This window comes from Podarcis erhardii, assembly GCF_964252035.2.
Source record: "Podarcis erhardii genome assembly, chromosome: 13".
In the NCBI taxonomy this organism is placed as follows: Eukaryota; Metazoa; Chordata; class Lepidosauria; order Squamata; family Lacertidae; genus Podarcis; species Podarcis erhardii.
The window spans coordinates 16182621-16200747 of record NC_138502.1 but is presented as its reverse complement, the minus strand read 5'-3'; the positions used below and the strand labels follow the sequence as shown (position 1 = coordinate 16200747).

General features: G+C 47.0%; 2 protein-coding genes across 7 annotated transcripts; both read left to right on the top strand.

The window, feature by feature from the left end:
* The first annotated feature begins 23 nt into the window (after nucleotides 1–23).
* On the top strand, nucleotides 24–10082 carry GARIN5B (golgi associated RAB2 interactor family member 5B). 5 transcript variants are annotated; one of them, XM_081836122.1, is made up of 10 exons: nucleotides 24–1010; nucleotides 2514–2668; nucleotides 3187–3356; nucleotides 3470–3737; nucleotides 4406–4503; nucleotides 6334–6374; nucleotides 6596–6645; nucleotides 7356–8245; nucleotides 8554–8597; nucleotides 8727–10082. In XM_081836122.1, exons 1-10 carry the CDS (start codon nucleotides 992–994, stop codon nucleotides 8840–8842), a joined length of 1851 nt encoding a protein of 616 aa, XP_081692248.1. In that variant the 5' UTR covers nucleotides 24–991; the 3' UTR covers nucleotides 8843–10082. The 5 variants fall into 5 exon arrangements, 4 of the variants coding, with proteins under 4 accessions (XP_081692248.1, XP_081692250.1, XP_081692251.1 ...); XR_014150401.1 differs by lacking the exons at nucleotides 8554–8597; nucleotides 8727–10082 and adding an exon at nucleotides 7153–7266 and having other exon boundaries at nucleotides 7356–7465; XM_081836124.1 differs by lacking the exons at nucleotides 8554–8597; nucleotides 8727–10082 and adding an exon at nucleotides 7128–7266 and having other exon boundaries at nucleotides 7356–7465.
* Nucleotides 10083–14000: 3918 nt separating this feature from the next.
* COX6B2 (cytochrome c oxidase subunit 6B2) lies at nucleotides 14001–18046 on the top strand. 2 transcript variants are annotated; one of them, XM_081836126.1, is made up of 4 exons: nucleotides 14001–14158; nucleotides 15172–15315; nucleotides 16492–16592; nucleotides 17781–18046. In XM_081836126.1, exons 2-4 carry the CDS (start codon nucleotides 15174–15176, stop codon nucleotides 17832–17834), a joined length of 297 nt encoding a protein of 98 aa, XP_081692252.1. In that variant the 5' UTR covers nucleotides 14001–14158; nucleotides 15172–15173; the 3' UTR covers nucleotides 17835–18046. The 2 variants fall into 2 exon arrangements, with proteins under 2 accessions (XP_081692252.1, XP_081692253.1); XM_081836127.1 differs by lacking the exon at nucleotides 14001–14158 and adding an exon at nucleotides 14237–14261.
* Nucleotides 18047–18127: the final 81 nt, after the last annotated feature.

Here is an 18127-nt window from a genome sequence, read left to right as displayed (position 1 = left end):
TCTCACACACCTTTTTTGTGTGTATCTGCTCCTTTCTCAATAGATGTTCAGACATTACTAAAACGAGGGCTTTCCTTCCTATGGGATGACCAGAAACACAACTCACATAGTAGAACTGGCAAGGGGCATGGACATCAACACTGATAAAACCAGCACGCCTTTTAGCAGGCGAGTCCTACAGAGAAATGGGAGGGTTGCGATAATCACAACTACTGCCATTAAGCACTGACAAGGCCTCAAAGTGCATCACTGACTGGAGGAGTTTTCAAAAACTGGATGTGCTCACTGCTTCTCTTTTCCACTGGGGAAAACCATTCTTTCATGCTTAGTCGGAGCAAACGAGTTTTCAGCTACAGTTCCCATGATTCTTTGGGGGAGACGTCGCGGGCTTTAAATGTGCACTGGGTGTGCTTTAAATGTGTGCTGTGGATCTCATACTAGAGAGGGAGCGGAACTTTTCCCTGTCCACTTTCTGCACATAATTTTATACACTTCTACGGTGCTGCCTTCTGTCAAGCTGCTAAAGGGAGAGAGCAGGATGCACAACTGTCACACTTTCGCTCCACTACATTTTGATCCCTTAGGCGTAGCCAAGGGGGGAGGCAGGGAGCATCTACCCCCCTAAATCAAGTAAATAAATAAAAAAACTAACTGACCAACCAACCAACCAACCAACCAACCGTGTTGCAATAAGCTCGCTTCTGTCTCCCCCCCCCCCATAATTCCTGCCCTCCATCATAAAGCCTAGCTATGCCCATGTTTGACCCTGTCCCCTTTTACTATTCATTCAGCTGCCTGACAACAATTGAGCAGCCTGGCCCCGGTTGGACAGCTGATGTCACAATGTGGAGGCTTGCAAGCCAACATTATATTACATTGGGAGAGGGGTGCATATCAGTTTCTGGTGAACCAGTTGCGGAGACGAGGTGTTTGTGAACACTGACCCTTTAAGTCACAAAAGACAGCATTTTGTGATCCTAGGAACTCAGCTATGAACAAACACCCTCAAGGTAGGAGGAGCTAAGATGCTGAGTTGTTGAGCTGGGTGGGGTGTGTCCACCTACAGACTCCATTTTTGATTTTCACATATAGTTAACAGGTTCTATAGCATTCTAAAGAAAATTTCCCAGTTTTCCAAAAAGGCGTTTTACACACATGCAAAACAACCAGAATCATGGCATGCAAGGCGACTCAGAATTTCTCTAATTTTGCTCAGAAGTTCATTTCATGGTCCTTTGTTATATTGATAGTTTTGCTTGCTTTCTTGGTGAACTGACAAGAAATGTTACGTTAGGAATGAAATCTGATGAGCTTAGAACAATGAAACTTATGTATGTTGACTGATTTTGCTACATTGGTCACAAAAACACATACTCCCCCTGCCCCCCCCCAAATAACAGAAAGATCTATGTTTTAACTTTATTCTTTTCTTTGAGCTAGGGAGCATTAAGAAAATGTGATATTAACTGAAAAGTGTTTTACATGCAGCTCTTCTTGTGACCAAAGTCACGCCACAATGGTGCAACTTAAATAGCATACAAGTGTTGTCATGTGTGTCATTTAAACCTCTTTTGAGGACTTTCAGATTTCCCCCCTGATAATTTAATAATTATTAGGGGAACAATCCTATGTACAGTACAAAAAACTGGTGTAAAGAAAGCTAATGTGTCTTAACCTGGAGTAAAAGTACCAGCTCCATTCAGCAACAGAGCGGGCAAAGGGAAAACAAGCCTTTAAAAACTGTTGTAATGAACATTACCATCATTTTGACACCCATGAAAGGTTTGCTCTTTACATATATTGCCACAGATGGTTTTTCCCCACCCCCAAATTCATACTTTTAGAGAGAACATCATGGTTCCAGATGAATTATCAAGGTTGCAGAACTGTTACACCGGCCACATCTTTTAAATTGCAATAAGAATTAAGCATTCAAACTTCCTGAGGCATACTTCTTGATTATTTTTGTAGGGAAGATCCAGCCAGTTAACAAACAATTGGAGTTCAAATAATGTTACATAAAACACAAAAGATGATGTCACCACAGAATTACCCCCACAGTTAAAGCAACACACCCTCCTGAAAAATCCTGGAAGCTGTATTTACAGAGCTATACAGTGGTACCTCGGGTTAAGTACTTAATTTGTTCTGGAGGTCTGTTCTTAACCTGAAACTGTTCTTAACCTGAGGTACCACTCTAGCTAATAGGGCCTCCCGCTGCCGCTGTGCCGCCGAAGCACGATTTCTGTTCTCATCCTGAAGCAAAATTCTTAACCTGAAGCACTATTTCTGGGTCAGCGGAGTCTGTAACCTGAAGTGTATGTAACCTGAGGTACCACTGTAGTTTCCAGACCCTTAACAAACTGCAGTACCCGGGATTCTTTGGAGGAATTCAATTTGAACATGCATGCAGTCTGTGATTTTAAGGGAGAGGCCTCTAGCCTGGGGGAGGGGTTAGGGTGGGATTTATTTTTTTATTTGTGTTTGTTTTTATTTCCCCGTCTGTCTCCTAGAACGTCAGTGGAGGAGGGCTCCACGTAAAACCCGCAGAGGCGGACGGGTTGCGCAGCGCCGGTTCTCAGCAACAGGGAGACTCAAGCAGCTGCTGCGGAGGCCGGAGTATTCTCCATTAGGAGAAGGGGAGATCTTTGAGGGGACCTTTCTACAGGTGATGGACCGTTGGTCAAGGCCGGGCAGTGGGGGTTTTTTCATACAGAAGGGAGAGATTTCTCTTGCATGGCTCCCTGTCGGAGGAGGGGTGCCAACTCCTAAGGTGACTTCAGCCCCCCCCCATGCAGTTGGTGGGGCTGAGCCCACCCAAGGAATGTCACAACTACGATTTAGAAATGGAGTATGAGAGGTGGGGTGCACCAAATTTTGGACACTGCTGAAGTGTGAGACCCCAAGATCTGCCAATGCTGGTGCCCATTGGAACTGATAGGGCAGAGAGTCCAAACAGGAGGAGGAGCCAGAGGCAATGACCATTTTCTGCCTCCTTCCACCCGGTTTTGATAGCGAGTTGAAGAGACTCCAGGCCTGCAGAAGGCCATCCTTTGAGGAACAGCTGGGGAAATGTCCTGTTAGTTACTCCCTGTAGTTCCAGGTGCTCTAGCTTGTTTGAGGTGCCCAACACCCGTGCATTTGTTCTGTTCTTAGCAGACTCCTTACCCTCCTCTCTCCATGCAGTTAACCAAGACGGGTGAATATGCCGTGATCCACAACCAACCCAATTTAGTTATGGTTGGCATTTTGTCCAGCAGTCCAGGTTTGCTACTTCCAGACATGATGGTCATTGCCCGGGTGAGAAAAGGCATCAGAGATATAGAGGCAAAGGCTAAAGACCTGGAAGTCACTAGGTGAGACTAGCACAGCCACCCAGCTCCTGCTCTCCATCGCCCCAAAACCTTCCCAGAGAAACCACCACCACCACCTCAGAAGTTCCTAGGCTGAGTCTTTCCTCTGCCCGCAGGTTGATCTCTTTAAACCTGGTGGCGTTTCAAGTACATAGCATGAATGAGCGGCAGCTGAGAGTGAAGATGGCAAATGGCCGGAAATATTATCTGCAACTCTGTGCCCCTGCAGGGCAAGAGGACATCATCTTTCAGCGCTGGCTGCGTCTCATTTACGTCTTGAATGTGGCCAGTGGCAGGATCAGTGATCCAATCAGCTTTACGTCAAAGCAATCCGGGCTCCACACGATATGGAAGAGCGCTAGCTTTCGTGCTACGCCCGAGAAGGTCAGTCTCATGAAACACAGCCCTCTCAAAGTCTACCACCTTTGCCTGTCACATTGGCCAACCCATCGGTCTCTCTGTTTTGGATGCGTACATGCACCATACATTTAAAACCTGCCTTTCCCTCAAAGAATCCTGGGAAGTGTAGTTTGTTATGGGTGCCTAACCCTCCCCCTCCCCCCACATCCCTGTCCCTGGCTGCCATCCTTGTTGTTGTTGTTGTTTAGTTGTTTAGTCGTGTCCGACTCTTCGTGACCCCATGGACCAGAGCACGCCAGGCACTCCTGTCTTCCACTGCCTCCCGCAGTTTGGTCAAATGCATGCTGGTAGCTTCGAGAACACTGTCCAACCATCTCATCCTCTGTCGTCCCCTTCTCCTTGTGCCCTCCATCTTTCCCAACATCAGGGTTTTTTTCCAGGGAGTCTTCTCTTCTCATGAGGTGGCCAAAGTATTGGAGCCTCAGCTTCAGGATCTGTCCTTCCAGTGAGCACTCAGGGCTGATTTCCTTAAGAATGGAGAGGTTTGATCTTCTTGCAGTCCATGGGACTCTCAAGAATCTCCTCCAGCACCATAATTCAAAAGCATCAATTCTTTGGTGATCAGCCTTCTTTATGGTCCAGCCTTACTGTATCCTTATACATGTGTATGACTCGCTGTCTTTCTCCATCAGCATTGGCTTGCAATTGTCATGGCTGAAGAAGACTCCAATGAAATAGTGAAGGAGCAGCTGCGTGAAGCCAACCTGGTCAAGAGCACGTCAAGATCCCTGTATGTGTTTCATCTGTATTGGGATTAACAACCCTTAACATGTTATCATTGCATGCAGTCCTAGTCTCCAAGTGGCAAGAGACTCCAGGGTTGCCTGCGCTTACCCAGAGTTCATTGCCTCGAAATGATGACCAGCGGAGACACTGTTGTCTTTAGGCTATACAACCTGAGTATAAGATGGAGGGACTTACATTATTAGCATCCTAACAGGTCTTGTTTCCCTACTTGGTTTTCAGGGGAGCCCCAAGTCCAACACAGAGCAGACATGTTTCTGTGCCTCCGGCTTCCAGCATCAGCCCAAGTCACAAACACACCTCTTATACACAGAGCCCTCCCCCTGCCCAGGACAAGGTGGCCTCCAGCGAGTGGAAAGCACTGTCACTTACCGCAGCCTAGCTCATTGTCTTTGCGATGCTGATGAGAACATTTAAGCTGGACAGGCCCTGATACGTTAGTCCAGAGCTTTCCAAACTTGTGTGTTGTGACATGTTAGTGTGTTGGCTGCAGTGTGTAGGTGTGTCGTGTGAACCCTCCCCGCACTCCTCCCCGGGCTGGAAAGGGGTTAGTTTAACCTCCAGTTTGCTGGTAAAACTGAATTACTGTGTCGCAAAATGATGCATGTCTAAAAAGTGTGTCACCAACATGAAATGTTTGGAAAGCTCTGCATTAGTCCATTGAGGCAGTACTTTTTCTGATTCAGCCTGCATGCCCAATGCAGCTGCCCTGGAGTGTAGAAGGAGTTGCATTTCATTTATTCATTATGCTTTGCACCATGGTATTGTACCTGGCCAGCTACACTAGCTGTTCACATCAGCACAGCTTCATTATTGTCAGATTAGCTTCTGCTTGTGAACACAGCAGGGGGCATTGATGGGCTGGCGATGTCTTTACCCTATGCAAAGGTATTCTTATCTCGGCTAGAAATTAGGAATGGTTTAAGCACTCCAATCAGTGTGAAGTTGGCTTGAGAAACATTTCACCCAACAATATTATCTTATAACAAAACCTAGGAGACGCAGGCATTTTGGATAACGTCATGTGAACATGGATTAATGACCCAACTCTGGAAATGCAATGAGTTGACAATCAAGGGGTATCTGGAAGTATATTTTGTAGAGAGAACACATTGTCAGGCACCTGTGTTTTGCTCTTTAACCAAAAGGACAAAGACAATTGTTGCTTTTAAGTTGGTGGTCAGGCCACTCCAGTCCTATGGGGTGGGGGGAAGACTGAGTCTTCAGTAATATGCAATGGGGTGGTGAAGGGTAGTAGCAGAAGAGAGGCCTTACTAGCAAACTTTACAATGACAATACAGGTAGCACAAGTGTGTCCCTGTTCTCATCTCTGTGAAGTGAGTAAATCTGCTTTCCCCAATGTGCTGCCTTCCAGATGTTTTGGATTACAACTCTCACCATCCCTGACAATTGACCATGCTGGCTAGGGGTGATGGGAGATGAGGCACAGTGGGGACGAGGCACAGTGAAGCAGTTGCCTCAGCTAGCATATCAGGACCAAGGAGCACACTGCTCTCGCCACTGTCTCTGTGGCTACGCTGCCTCATCTGCCACCTCGTCTACAACCATGACCTTCCCACACCACAGCTGCGTCTGTGTGACATACTCCACTGCCACACAGGCAAAGTAGCAGTCGAGGTGGGATGCCTCAAGTGGCAAGGTGTTCTTGGCCCAGCCTGGTTAGAGTCGAAAACATCTGGAAGGCACCAAGTTGAGGAAGGCTGGAGTCAATGATTCAGCTCTTGTTAAACTCTGGTAGATTTTTTTGGGGGGGGGGGGGTTTGGTGCAGTTTTCATTCCAGCCTTTCCATTGCAGGGAAAGTGCCCCTGTTGCAAAACGTATCATCCGAAAATCAGGTAAGGATGGAAGGATTGAAATCAATGGCCCTGCTCAGGTTAAATGTCAGCTTTTATGCAGCTGAGTGCCTGAAGCAGCTGGGGGAGCAGGGGTGTATTTCCCTAGAACCTGTGCCCCTTCCCTATTTTCTACAGACCCCTCTTCAACCACAGGTCTCTTCGGAGCCTCCACAGCATTCACTATCTTGCTTCCTGCCTCCTCTCCTTTCCCCCCTCTAAAGGTGTTGCTGGCCGCTCTGCTCAAGAAACACGTGGAATCCCAGCCAGGGAGGTAAGGACAGTTAAAAGAGTCTGAACGTTTCCTTCTCCAACTCTGTAGATGCCATTACAGATGACCCACTGACTGTCAGACTCGTGGTGCTTTATGACAAAAAATGGCACCAGTGTGGGAAGCCAGAACCTGGGAGGAGAGCAGAGTTTCAGTTCTTCACAAGAAATCAAATGCTGTCCATGTTCTACAATCCATATTCAGACGATTCCCTTATTGGACCTGCTTGCAGGTTTCCTGTAGGCATCTGGTAGGCAGTTGTGAGAACAGGATGCTGGGCTAGATGGGCCATTGGCCTGATCCAGCAGGCTTTTCTTATATTCTTATGAGCAACCAAGATATAACAAAATAGTGTGCAAGCTTTTGAGTTCTCCAGAACTCCTTTTCAGGCAAGATGTTTAAAAGCAAAAGATCGGGATGGGGGGTGCTCCATGTTTTGTACTGTAGTAGGCAAAATGTTTTTACATGGTCCCCTGCCCATGTAGTCTAGTGGAGTCTCCCGCCCAACAGCTGGAAAGCGCTCAGCTGGCAGTGCTCAGGGGACCACCTTCCTGAATGGATTGAGAAAGCAGGAGCTCTAGCTCATCAAGAAGTGGGTGGGCCAAGCTTTCCTTGGAAGCAAAGGTATGATAATTGCCTTTATCTTTCCCTGCCTTTTGGGGCTCCATTACCCACCTAGGCCAGGAGGATAGCATCTCCTTCTTCCTTTCCAGGGGCACAAGTCCAGATCACCACCAGCCACTTCTGCCCCAAGATCTCCCACCTCAGTGGCTGCTGGACCTCGTGGAGTGGGTGCTAAGGCAGCCGCGTCTAACCCATCCAGGCTACTCAGCTGGCATGATCAAATGACTTCTGGGGAACTGGCCACTTTGGCTGCTCCTTCTAAGTCTGGGAGTCGGAATCGGAGCAGCCCCTCACGGTCACAGACAGCAGACGGGAAATCCCCAAAGCCAAGCAGGCCACAGACTCCTTTAAGCCCCTCCCCAGAGCAGAGGCGCCCCCCTTCTAAGAGTTCATCCCCGAAGGGAAAGGAGCCTTCTCTACAACTCCGCACAGACGTGAAATCCCCAACGCCAAGCAGGCCACAGACTCCTTTAAGCCCCTCCTCAGAGCAGAGGCGCCCCCCTTCTAAGAGTTCATCCCCGAAGGGAAAGGAGCCTTCTCTACAACTCCGCACAGACGTGAAATCCCCAACGCCAAGCAGGCCACAGACTCCTTTAAACCCCTATCCAGAGCAGGGGCGCCCCCCTTCTCCGAGTCCATCCCCAAAGGAAAAGGAGCCTTCTCTACAACTCCACACAGACGTGAAATCCCCAACGCCAAGCAGGCCACAGTCTCCTTTAAGCCCCTCCCCAGAGCAGGAGCACCCCCCTTCTCAGAGTCCATCCCCAAAGGAAAAGGAGCCTTCTCTACAACTCCGCAGGACAAAGGCATCACTGGCAGTGGGACCTTCTGATCAAGGCTGGGATAATGCGGGTGTGAGGCCCTCCAAAGTGGGTGGCCAAACGTCAAGACCTCAGAGCAAAGGACTGGAAACAGAAAAACAAAGTAAAGATCTAGCTAAACAGATCCAGTCCAGAAGTGCCACAGGGAAACCACCCAGGTAAGCTGGGAGAACCAACTGGCATTAACAGCCCTTTCTTCCTATGATCAGAAATCTTGCACATACAGGGCTCTCTGTATGTTCCAAGGAATGCACATGGGAGCAGCCTACCACCCTAACACCCCCCATGTTCATTCATTACTATTCTGTATAATAATCAATGGAACACTCCTGGGATTCCAAGCAAGGCCAGTAAATGGTCTCAGGCCATTATAAACCTTAGAATAATAATACTAAGGAATCAATAACTGTATCTTTATGTTTAACTCCTTGTACAAAGTGAACTAATTAAACTTCTTTTTTACTAGGAGCAATAAGTCCATAAACAAATTGGGAAAGGCTCTGAGTTCAGGTAAGACGAAATGCCAATTAAATGATCTACAGCAATGCTTAGCTCCCATATCCCCCACCATCATGCTACTGCCTGGTGCTAGTATCACTGAGAGCCAGGCACCTACTAACGGCTCCATTTGCTTTGCAGCGAGACAAAGAAGCAGCCCTACTTTCATAACCATCTATAGTGTCTTGTCCTCATCGCTGGAGAGACTGAAAGGCAAGGGTGATTACAAGGTACCGGACCCTAATGTAAGATGCTAAACCTAACCCACACCATACATTTGAAGTACTCTAATGCAACTTTAAAGATTTTGGCTTCCACCAAAGATTCCTGGGAACTGTAGTATGCTTAGAATGCGGAACTTACAGACCTACAATTCCCAGCACCCTGAACAAACTACAGTTGCCAGAGTTATCCATGAGACCATGATATAAGAGCAGTATTAAATGGTTGTACTGGTGAGACAGCAAAATGTGCATTTGAGGTGATGATCTGTGATAGCCCATTTCCATGTGCCACCCTTCACTTGAGGTTGCAGTCATATATGAGCCAGCCCATAGTGTAAAAGTTCTCCCATGCTTTCTTCTTTCTTCCAGGGGCTTCTTTCTGCATTTCTAAACCACTGAAGCGCCAATGGAAATTTGTCCATAAGTGTTAATTTTACGGCCCCTCCCCAAAACACATTCCATTTTAACAATAAATACAATAATGATTTTAAATATAATGGGGGTCATAAAATGACACAAATCTCAAGGGTTTTGAGAAAGGTGTGCTGCCCCATCCGTTGCAAATACATCATGGCCACCGAGCCATGATGATGATGATGATGATGATGATGATGAAGAAGAAGAAGATAACCAGGGTGGACAGAATATTAGCCCCGAGCAAAAATGCTGGACTACTGATAGTGTGGAAAGTCAACTGCAGTTCCACTTATAGCTTACAACAGAAGAGCAAAGGCTGTATTTTCCTAGGAGAACCTGCTTAGGAACAGTCCTAGTAGACAGCTAACAGGGAGAGGGTTTCTCTGCCTGGTCATGCTTGCCTGGCACCACCATTACTATCCTTTAGGTCCCTTCTAGTTACCCAAGCTTTTAATGGTATCTGAGATCCTGGATGTAGGGGAAGCAATGGCAAAGAGAACAACTGCTCTTTGACAGTTATGTTTTATATAGTTTGCATTTGTTAGGTAAGCTGCCTTGAGGGCTTTAAAATGCAAAACAAGATAGGACCACCTTGAACAGATGGTGTGTTGTAACACATTGTGCTCCCCTGCTCTTGCTTTCAGAAGTTGTAACTTGAACCACTTTGAAAGGATCTTGTCTTGATGGAGTCCACGGCACTTTTGGTTCCTGTCACTGCCCGTGTTGAAGTGATGAGTGAACCAGGATACTACTCAATAAAGGTTACTTATATATATAAAAGGAAATTGGAACAACTCGTTGCTGTAGTTATGCCAAGTATCAGACTATTTTTTAATAAACATAGAAGAAGAAAGAGGAGGAGGTCTTGTTTTCTTTCCTTTTCTGGTTAGAGCCAAACCCAACCAGAACTTACAGATTGTTGACACGAGGACGGCAAACTTTTTCAGCAGGGGGCTGGTCCACTGTCCCTCAGACCTTATGGGGGGCTGGACTATATTTTGGGGGGAAAATATAAACGAATTCCCACAAATAACCTAGAGGTGCATTTTAAATAAAAGGACACAGCATTCTATGCAAGAGCACCAGGCAGGCTCCACAAATAACCCAGAGATTCATTTTAAATAAAAGGACACATTCTACTCAGTAAAGCCACCCCCCCCGACTCTCGCCACCCTTCTCCACAGTACCGGACAAGCCCCGGCGGCTGCTTACCTGTGTCTTGCGAGTGGCAGGGGCTGGCGGTGGCGAGATGGTGCGAAAGGGCTCCGGAGAGGGGCTGGCAGCAACGAAGCCCAAACTGAGCCTGCCTACCATGGTGGCCACTCGAGCGCTAATGCTGCTGCTGCTGCTGCTGCTGGCACCAACAAAACCCAGTCCCCTTCCTCTTGGCTCTAGGCAGGGCAGGGAGAAGCCAGGAGGAGGGAGGGAGGAGGCGCTGCTGAACGTGCACACTGGCGCAGCCCGAACGATCAGATCCATGCTGATCCACACGGCGATTCCCAGACCATCTGTGGGCCGGATCCAGAAGGCAACTGGGCCGGATCCAGCCCCCGGGCCTTAGTTTGCCTACCCTTGCTCAAGTGTGACCTGCCAAATGAAGAAATGTTATAACTCCACTTGTGGATAATTTGTTGGCTAGGTGGGTGGGTGATGTGGAGGGTTGGAGCACCATTTAAATTTTTTCCCTCAGAGGAAAAAGCTAGCTTGGAAAATCCAAATTGCTGTTTGTTCCAACTTAGTGTTAAGCAGCAAGTTTTTGCAGGGAAAGTGCTGGTGCCCCCCAAAAAGTGCTGAGACACAGTGCTTTAAAATGCAGTCCTGTGCCTAGAAAGCTTGGGGCAAAAGGTAAATGTGGATGAGTTCACAGCTTTTGACAAAGTGTCTCACCCAATAAGCTTTGCAGTCAAGGAAGAAGAGGAGAGGTCCTCTTGTAGATCAGGAATTGGTTAAGCTTCACAAAGCAAGGAGTAGGTATGAATGGCCAGTTCTCTGAATGATGAGATGTAGAAAGTGGAGTGCCCTAAGGATCAGTATTGGAACCTGTGCTTTTTAACTTGTTCATTGTTGTTGTTTAGTCATTTAGTCTTGTCCGACTCCAGGCACTCCTGTCTTCCACTGCCTCCTGCAGTTTGGTCAAACTTGTTCATAAATGATCTAAAATTAGGAGTGGTCAGTGAGGTGACTAATTTTGCTGATGATACTAAACTGTTCGATGGTAAGTAAAACAAAAAGAGATTGTGGGGGACTCCAGAAGGAACTACCTAAACAGAGTGTATGGGTGGTAAAAGCAGGGCTTTTTTTTCAACTGGAAAGTGCTGGAACAGTGTTCTGGCACCTCTCAGCTAGGCCCCAAAGTGAGGGGAGAGACCTGCCAGCCTTTGCAAAGCCCCTCTGGCTCGCAAGGAGATAGTCTCTGGAGACCGTAGATGATTTTCTCTTCAGGCTCCAGGGAGGGTCTGCTTGTGAGCCCGAGGCGCAAAGGGGCTTTGCTGAGGCTCTTCAGCCTCCCAGAAAGGCAGGGAGACCCTCATTAAGCTGCTCAGCTGAGGCACAGAAGGCTCCCCTTGTCTCAACTGAGCAGCCTCCCAGCCTGAAGAGATCCTCTCTGAGCTCTGGAGTGGGTCTTCTGAGGAAGGTGCATTCCAGAAATAGCCACCAAGGGTGGTGCTATGCATACTCTTGCAGCTGCAGTGACACCCACCCACCCACACCCACCCACACCCCTGAGATGAAGGACAGGGAAATGATGGTGCTGCCAGAGGTGCCAACTCTCAGCTGCCTCCCCAAAGCACCAAGTGCTTAGATGTTCATGGCTAAACTAAGACTATTTGGCCTTGGAGAGTGAGGCGGTAGAACATTATGGAGGAGTTTTTACATTAAAGAGGCAGCAACATCCAAAATCAGGGTACCTGGATCCTAGAATCATATCAAAGAATTGCAGAGTTGGAAGGGACCCCCTGCAATGCAGGCAATCTCAACTAAAGCAGATGGCCATCCAATCTCTTATTAAAAACCTCCCGTGAAGGAGAGCCCACCACTTCCTGACAAAGTCCGTTCCACTGTTATTTAGTTACTCAGGCCCAGGAGAGTCAAGGGCTGGGCTGACTGACCACAGGAGCTGGTGGACCTTTTGGAGTGGAGTGTGCTAAGGCAACAGCACCTAGTCCATCCAGGCTAGTCAGCCAGCCAGCCAGCTGAAATAACTTATGAGAAACTGGCCACTTTGGCTGCTCCTATGCTAGGGAGTCGGGATCGGAGCAGCCCCTTACACAGACTGCTCTACAACTCCGCAGGACAATGGTGCCATGGTTGGAGGGTGGATGGCAGCTAACAGACTGAGGTTGAATCCTGACAAGACAAGACAGAAGTACTGTTCTGGGGGGACGGGGCAGGTGGGTATGAAGGACTCCCTGGTCCTGAATGGGGTAACTGTGTCCCTGAAGGACCAGGTGCACAGCCTGGGAGTCATTTTGGACTCACAGCTGTCCATGGAGGCGCGGGTCAATTCTGTGTCCAGGGCAGCTGTCTACCAGCTCCATCTGGTACGCCGGCTGAGACCCTACCTGTCTCGCCAGAGTGGTGCATGCTCTGGTTATCTCCCGCTTGGACTGCTGCAATGTACTCTATGTGGGGCTACCTTTGAAGGTGACCCGGAAACTGCAACTAATCCAGAATGCGGTAGCTAGACTGGTGACTGGGAGTGGCCACCGAACTACATTGGCTCCCAGAACGTTTCTGAGCACAATTCATAGTGTAGGTCCTGACCTTTAAAGCCCTAAACAGCCTCAACCCAGTATACCTGAAGGAGACTCTCCACCCCCATTGTTCAGCCCAGACACTGAAGTCCAGCTTTGAGGGCCTTCTGGCAGTTCTCTCCCTGTGAGAAGTGAGGTTACAAGGAACCAGGCAGAGGGCCTTCTCGGTAGTGGCGCCTGCCCTGTGGAATGCCCTCCCATCAGATGTCAAGGAAATAAACAACTATCTGACTTTTAGAAGACATCTGAAGGCAGCCCTGTTTAGGAAAGTTTTTAATGAATGATGGTTTATTGTGTTTTTAATATTCTTTTGGAAGTTGCTCAGAGTGGCTGGGGAAGCCCAGCCAGATGGGCGGGGTATAAATAATTGCTGCTGCTGCTGCTGCTGCTGTTGTTGTTGTTGGCGGCAGTGGAGCCTTCTGGCCAAGGCAAAAATGCTGGACTATGGAGTATGCTGGAGTATGGAAAGCCAATTGCAGACAACAGAAGAGCAAAGGTTGTAGGAGTATTTGTTTAGGGAACAGTCCTGGTGGATGCAAGTTGTCTACCCTGCCTTTCTGGTGTGAGCCGCACGTTAGATCTGTTCAGCTGAACAATAAACATATTTGCTTTGTGCCTAACTCTTGTGTGTGCTTTGCTTTCTTTTGGGGACATTTGCACCCTCCAGGACATGGCATAGATTTATGCAAACACCAAACTCACTACAGTTACACCCCCCTCCCCCTTAAAAAAAACCCTCTCCAAATTTGGCAACATCCATCATTGGGAGTCATAAAAAGGGGGCGTGGGGAGGCGGGATGGACAGACTTCTATTCTCTAATTTGAATCAGGAAGATTCCACATCATTTTTTTCCTCAGTGGCCTCTTTTCTCTAGCAGAGGTGGGAACATTTTGCCCTATCTGGCCGCTAAGACACACCACTGTCCATTCTTCCCTTTGCACCCCTTCCAGAAGATTCCGTGGCAGTTATTCCCAACCCACCGTCAGTTGTGCCAGGAGGAGGGTATCTGCCATTTGATTGGCTGAAAGGCTTTCCCTTCAGCGCCTTCTGGAAGTTTCTTGGGCTGCTACTCCATGTGGGGGGGCTGGGGGAGAGAAAAGTCGGAACGAAACCACTACCTCAGTCCTCCAGAAAACCTTGCCAGTTTGCAGCTGCCATACAACCCATAATCCCAGGGTTGGTTTTCCTTCAGCGCTTTGGTTGGCAGAGAGGCTTTAGGGCCCTGTCCATGCTGTTGGGGGGCAGGATGGCTATGAATACCAGGCTCTAGGAATCACCAGTGAGGATGGAGCAGGATTGTGAGGGGATCATGAATGAAAGAGTACTATTGTACTCAGGTCCTGCATGTGGACACATCCGGTTCGCCACTGTAACAACAGGATGCTGGACTAAAAGGGCCTTTGGCCTGATCCCAGAGTGTGTCTTTCATCCCACGCCGGGTGAAAGATTCCTGCATTGCAGGGGGGTGGACTAGATGAGCCTCGTGGTCCCTTCCAACACTACAAGTCTGTGAATCTGCTCTGGGTGGCGGGGTGAGGTGCACAGGCTACTCTAGGCACCTTGGCAGAGCAGTACAAGGGTCGGGGGGGGGGGCACCGATACAGCTCCTTGCCAAGGGAGCCTAGGTATACCTCTGGTGGCAACAGCTAGGAGTTAAGAGGCCCATGACGAGTTATTGTAATATGACATCTGTGGAAAGGAAGGACTAAAGCAGAGAAGAGGAGTAGATGTGGCAAGGAGGGGAATAAGAGGAATAAGGGAATAAGTTTGGAAGGAATATGAGAACTGCTAGGCTAAAGCTTGGGCCGGATTGGGTTGAACACTAGGCCAAGAAAAAACCAGAGGTGTATTAATCTTGCAGCGCCTTGGGATTGTTAGATAGGACTGCCATATGTCAGAATTTTCCCAGGCATTACTGGGATTTCAAAGCCGGAATTGATGTCCAGGATCAATCGAAAAACCGCGATTTTGTAAAAAAAAAGTATGCTCAAGAACTTTGGGGTGTCCTGGTTTTTACTTTTTGAAATATGGCAACCCTGCTGTTAGAGCAAAGGAACTGGGCATTAAAAGCTATTTCTGACCAGAACTCTTAAGTTCTCTAGGATGTAGTTGAGAGCTGGGGTGGCTGTCTGCTCTGAGAATGGGCAGTGTTGCAGGTTACTTGAGTCTCTCATCTTCCCCCCTCTCAGAAATGCAGACCTTTTCAGCTGCTGCACCATCAGCAGAAGAGATCAACCAACTGAAGAAAAAACAGGGTGACTATCTCACGGCCCCATTTGACCCACGCTTTCCAAACACCAACCAGACCAAGAACTGCTACCAGAACTACCTGGGTGGGTAAAAAAGAGGGATATGGCTGCACTGGACAAGATTTTTCATGCATGGTATTGAACCACTTTTGAGATATTCGGGAGGGGCAGGCTGATAAGATATATTTTATTTGTCAGGCTTTTCATCGTATATATGTTTAGATGCCCTTCCTAACCTCTACAGCATGGGTAGGCAACCTAAGGCCCAGGGTCCGGATCTGGCCCAATCGTCTTCTTAATCCAACCCGCGGACGGTCCAGGAATCAGCGTGTTTTTACATGAGTAGAATGTGCCCTTTTATTTAAAATGCATCTCTGGTTTATTTGTGGGGCCTGCCTGGTGTTTTTACATAAGCAGAATGTGTGCTTTTATTTAAAATGCATCTCTGGGTTATTTGTGGGGCATATAAATTCGTTCATCCCCCCCCCAATATAGTCTGATCCCCCCCCCAAGGTCTGAGGGACAGTGGACTGGCCCCTTGCTGAAAAGGTTTGCTGACCCCTGCTCTACAGCTTTATGTATTGTTGTTATTATTCATATAGTATAGCTTTAGTAGTGTGGTGTACCGTACACAGAAGTAATAAAGACTCATTGCTAAGAAAGTTTTGACTCTGTTGCTCAGATAACAAGGCAGCTGGGGGAAATAACAAACTGTCTTGGGTATCAGGAGGATCCCTTTTTTCCAACCAAATGCTGCTTTAAATACATTCTGATACATAAACCAAAAAGTCAAAATTCTCCCCATCTGGAAGTAACACTCTGTCTTTTAAATGAAACTCTATATTCCGCTGTAGCTCACCAGCACCTCCTGGACAGTTTGGGATTTCACCCTAGTGAAAGGATGGGTGGGTTTGCCAGTGAGCAGAAGCCCCCTCCACTAGATCTTTCACACTCCCATTGAGCTCAGTAGGGCTTACTTTTTCTGACTAGACATGCATAGGGTTGTACTGTTAATGTCCCTGGAGCCAAAGCCAAGAGGAGCCATGTGCTCTTCTGCTTCAGTCCTGTTGGTAGGTTCAGACTGAGATATCTTATTGGCTAGAGGAACTTTTTATCATTACAGAGAGGGTGACTCCTGCTTGCTGGTACAAAGCTACAGATGATATGGAAGTTAAGCAGACATTAAATGTCCACCAGTGCAGAAACAGGAGTGGTGACACTTTAGAAGTTGACATGTTGCTTCTTTTTCCTTCCTTGCAGATTATTACCGCTGTGTGAAGACCGTAAGAGCCAACGGCAAGGACGTCAAGGTGTGTGAATGGTACCACAGGGTCTTTAAATCCCTGTGTCCTGTTTCCTGGGTAAGTAAAAAAGCATCAAGTCAGCTGCACTCTTTCTTTTCGACAATGTCAATGAAGTTGTAACCAACACGGAGTTGAAACAACAGATATGGTTTCCTTTTGTTTTTGCTTAAAAATGCTCTTTAACGTTTTGGGAATGAAATGGGGCTTATTTTGTACCTTGAACCAAATTTTGGCCTTGGGAAGAGGGATGACAACTTGCCTGATTAAAAATTCCAAATGATAATTTGATAAAATTAAAATGATAATTTTTTTGTCAAGACTCAAGTCATGGCCTGCATTTGGGGCAATTTTTAGTATCTTTATGCAAAATCCTTTATCAAAGAGGATCCTTGGAGCAAAATCAGATACATAGCAAGATATACTGGCTGAACAGCAGAAATATATGTATGTACACTATATTTAAAGTCACTTCAGACTGCTAGTCTGCATTAAAAAACAACAACTTCCAGTAAGAAGAAAAATAACACAGCAGATAGCTGATCTGGTAGCTTTTTATATGCCTTGAATGTTTTATTTTATTTTCTTATGAGGACTTTCACACAAGAATGGTATCCTACACCTAGTGTCTGAAGTGTTGTTGTTCTGCCTCAGGATCATTTTGCTATCTTAGTCTGCTGCATAGACCAGGCCCAAGATTCTAGGCTACTAGGCTCTTCAGGACTAGCAAAACCAGAATTTTGAAAAATACAGTATCAAGTGCAGAATAAGCTATACAAAACATTTTTCTAAATTTGCATAATTTATACGGATCACAAAATCCAGTTTTCTCAGCATAGAATTTGGATTGCTTAGCCACAGATGGGGAACCTGTGGCTCTCCAGCTTTTGCTGGACCACAACTCCTGCTAGCTCCAACATGGCCAATGGTCGGGATGGTGTAATGGGAGTTGTCACCCTAACAACACCTGGAGTTTCCCATCCCTGGCCTAATCAGATTATTCTAGAATTAAAACTTTAAAAATACAGCAAAGTATACAGGCTCTTGATCACAATATTTCTCCCTCAGGTGGGAGATTTTGGAATACTGTTTGAGAACTGAAAATTGTGAATTACGTAGATGATAACATTAATGATATTATTCATTACTGTGGGAAGATATAACTTGATTTATTTTGCCCTAAGTACCACAATGTCTGGGGCTGTTGACTAAGCTTCCGCAACCTCCTTTCTATTTCCCTCCCTTCAGATACAACGCTGGGATGCTGAGCGTGCACAGGGAACCTTTGCTGGTAGGATATAAACTTCAACCTCCCCTTGCCTTATGGACCCACAGCAGATGTTCTTCCAGACCATCTGAAATAACTTGGTCAATTTGTTAGTTACCTCAGCAGATGTGACACCGAGTTAAGGTTATTTTGGTAGGTTTAAAGAAGGGGAAAACAACATAAAATGTTCATTCAAAACAAGCTGAGGGAATAATCATTCTCAATAAATTTGTTCCTATAAATGACAGTGTTCAGGTCATTTTCTTTCCTTTATTTCACCCCCTCCCTCATTCTTATGCATGAATGTTTGATTTATCTCAATCCAATA

Excerpts from the sequence above, each read along its gene's own strand:
- GARIN5B (XM_081836122.1), top strand. Across the intron at positions 2,669-3,186 it reads TTGAGGGGACCTTTCTACAG|TTAACCAAGACGGGTGAATA; the intron begins GTGATGGACCGT and ends CTCTCCATGCAG. Across the intron at positions 8,598-8,726 it reads GGGAAAGGCTCTGAGTTCAG|CGAGACAAAGAAGCAGCCCT; the intron begins GTAAGACGAAAT and ends TTTGCTTTGCAG.
- COX6B2 (XM_081836126.1), top strand. The coding sequence starts at position 15,174 with ATGCAGACCTTTTCAGCTGCTGCACCATCAGCAGAAGAGATCAACCAA. Across the intron at positions 15,316-16,491 it reads CTGCTACCAGAACTACCTGG|ATTATTACCGCTGTGTGAAG; the intron begins GTGGGTAAAAAA and ends CCTTCCTTGCAG. Across the intron at positions 16,593-17,780 it reads CCCTGTGTCCTGTTTCCTGG|ATACAACGCTGGGATGCTGA; the intron begins GTAAGTAAAAAA and ends CCCTCCCTTCAG.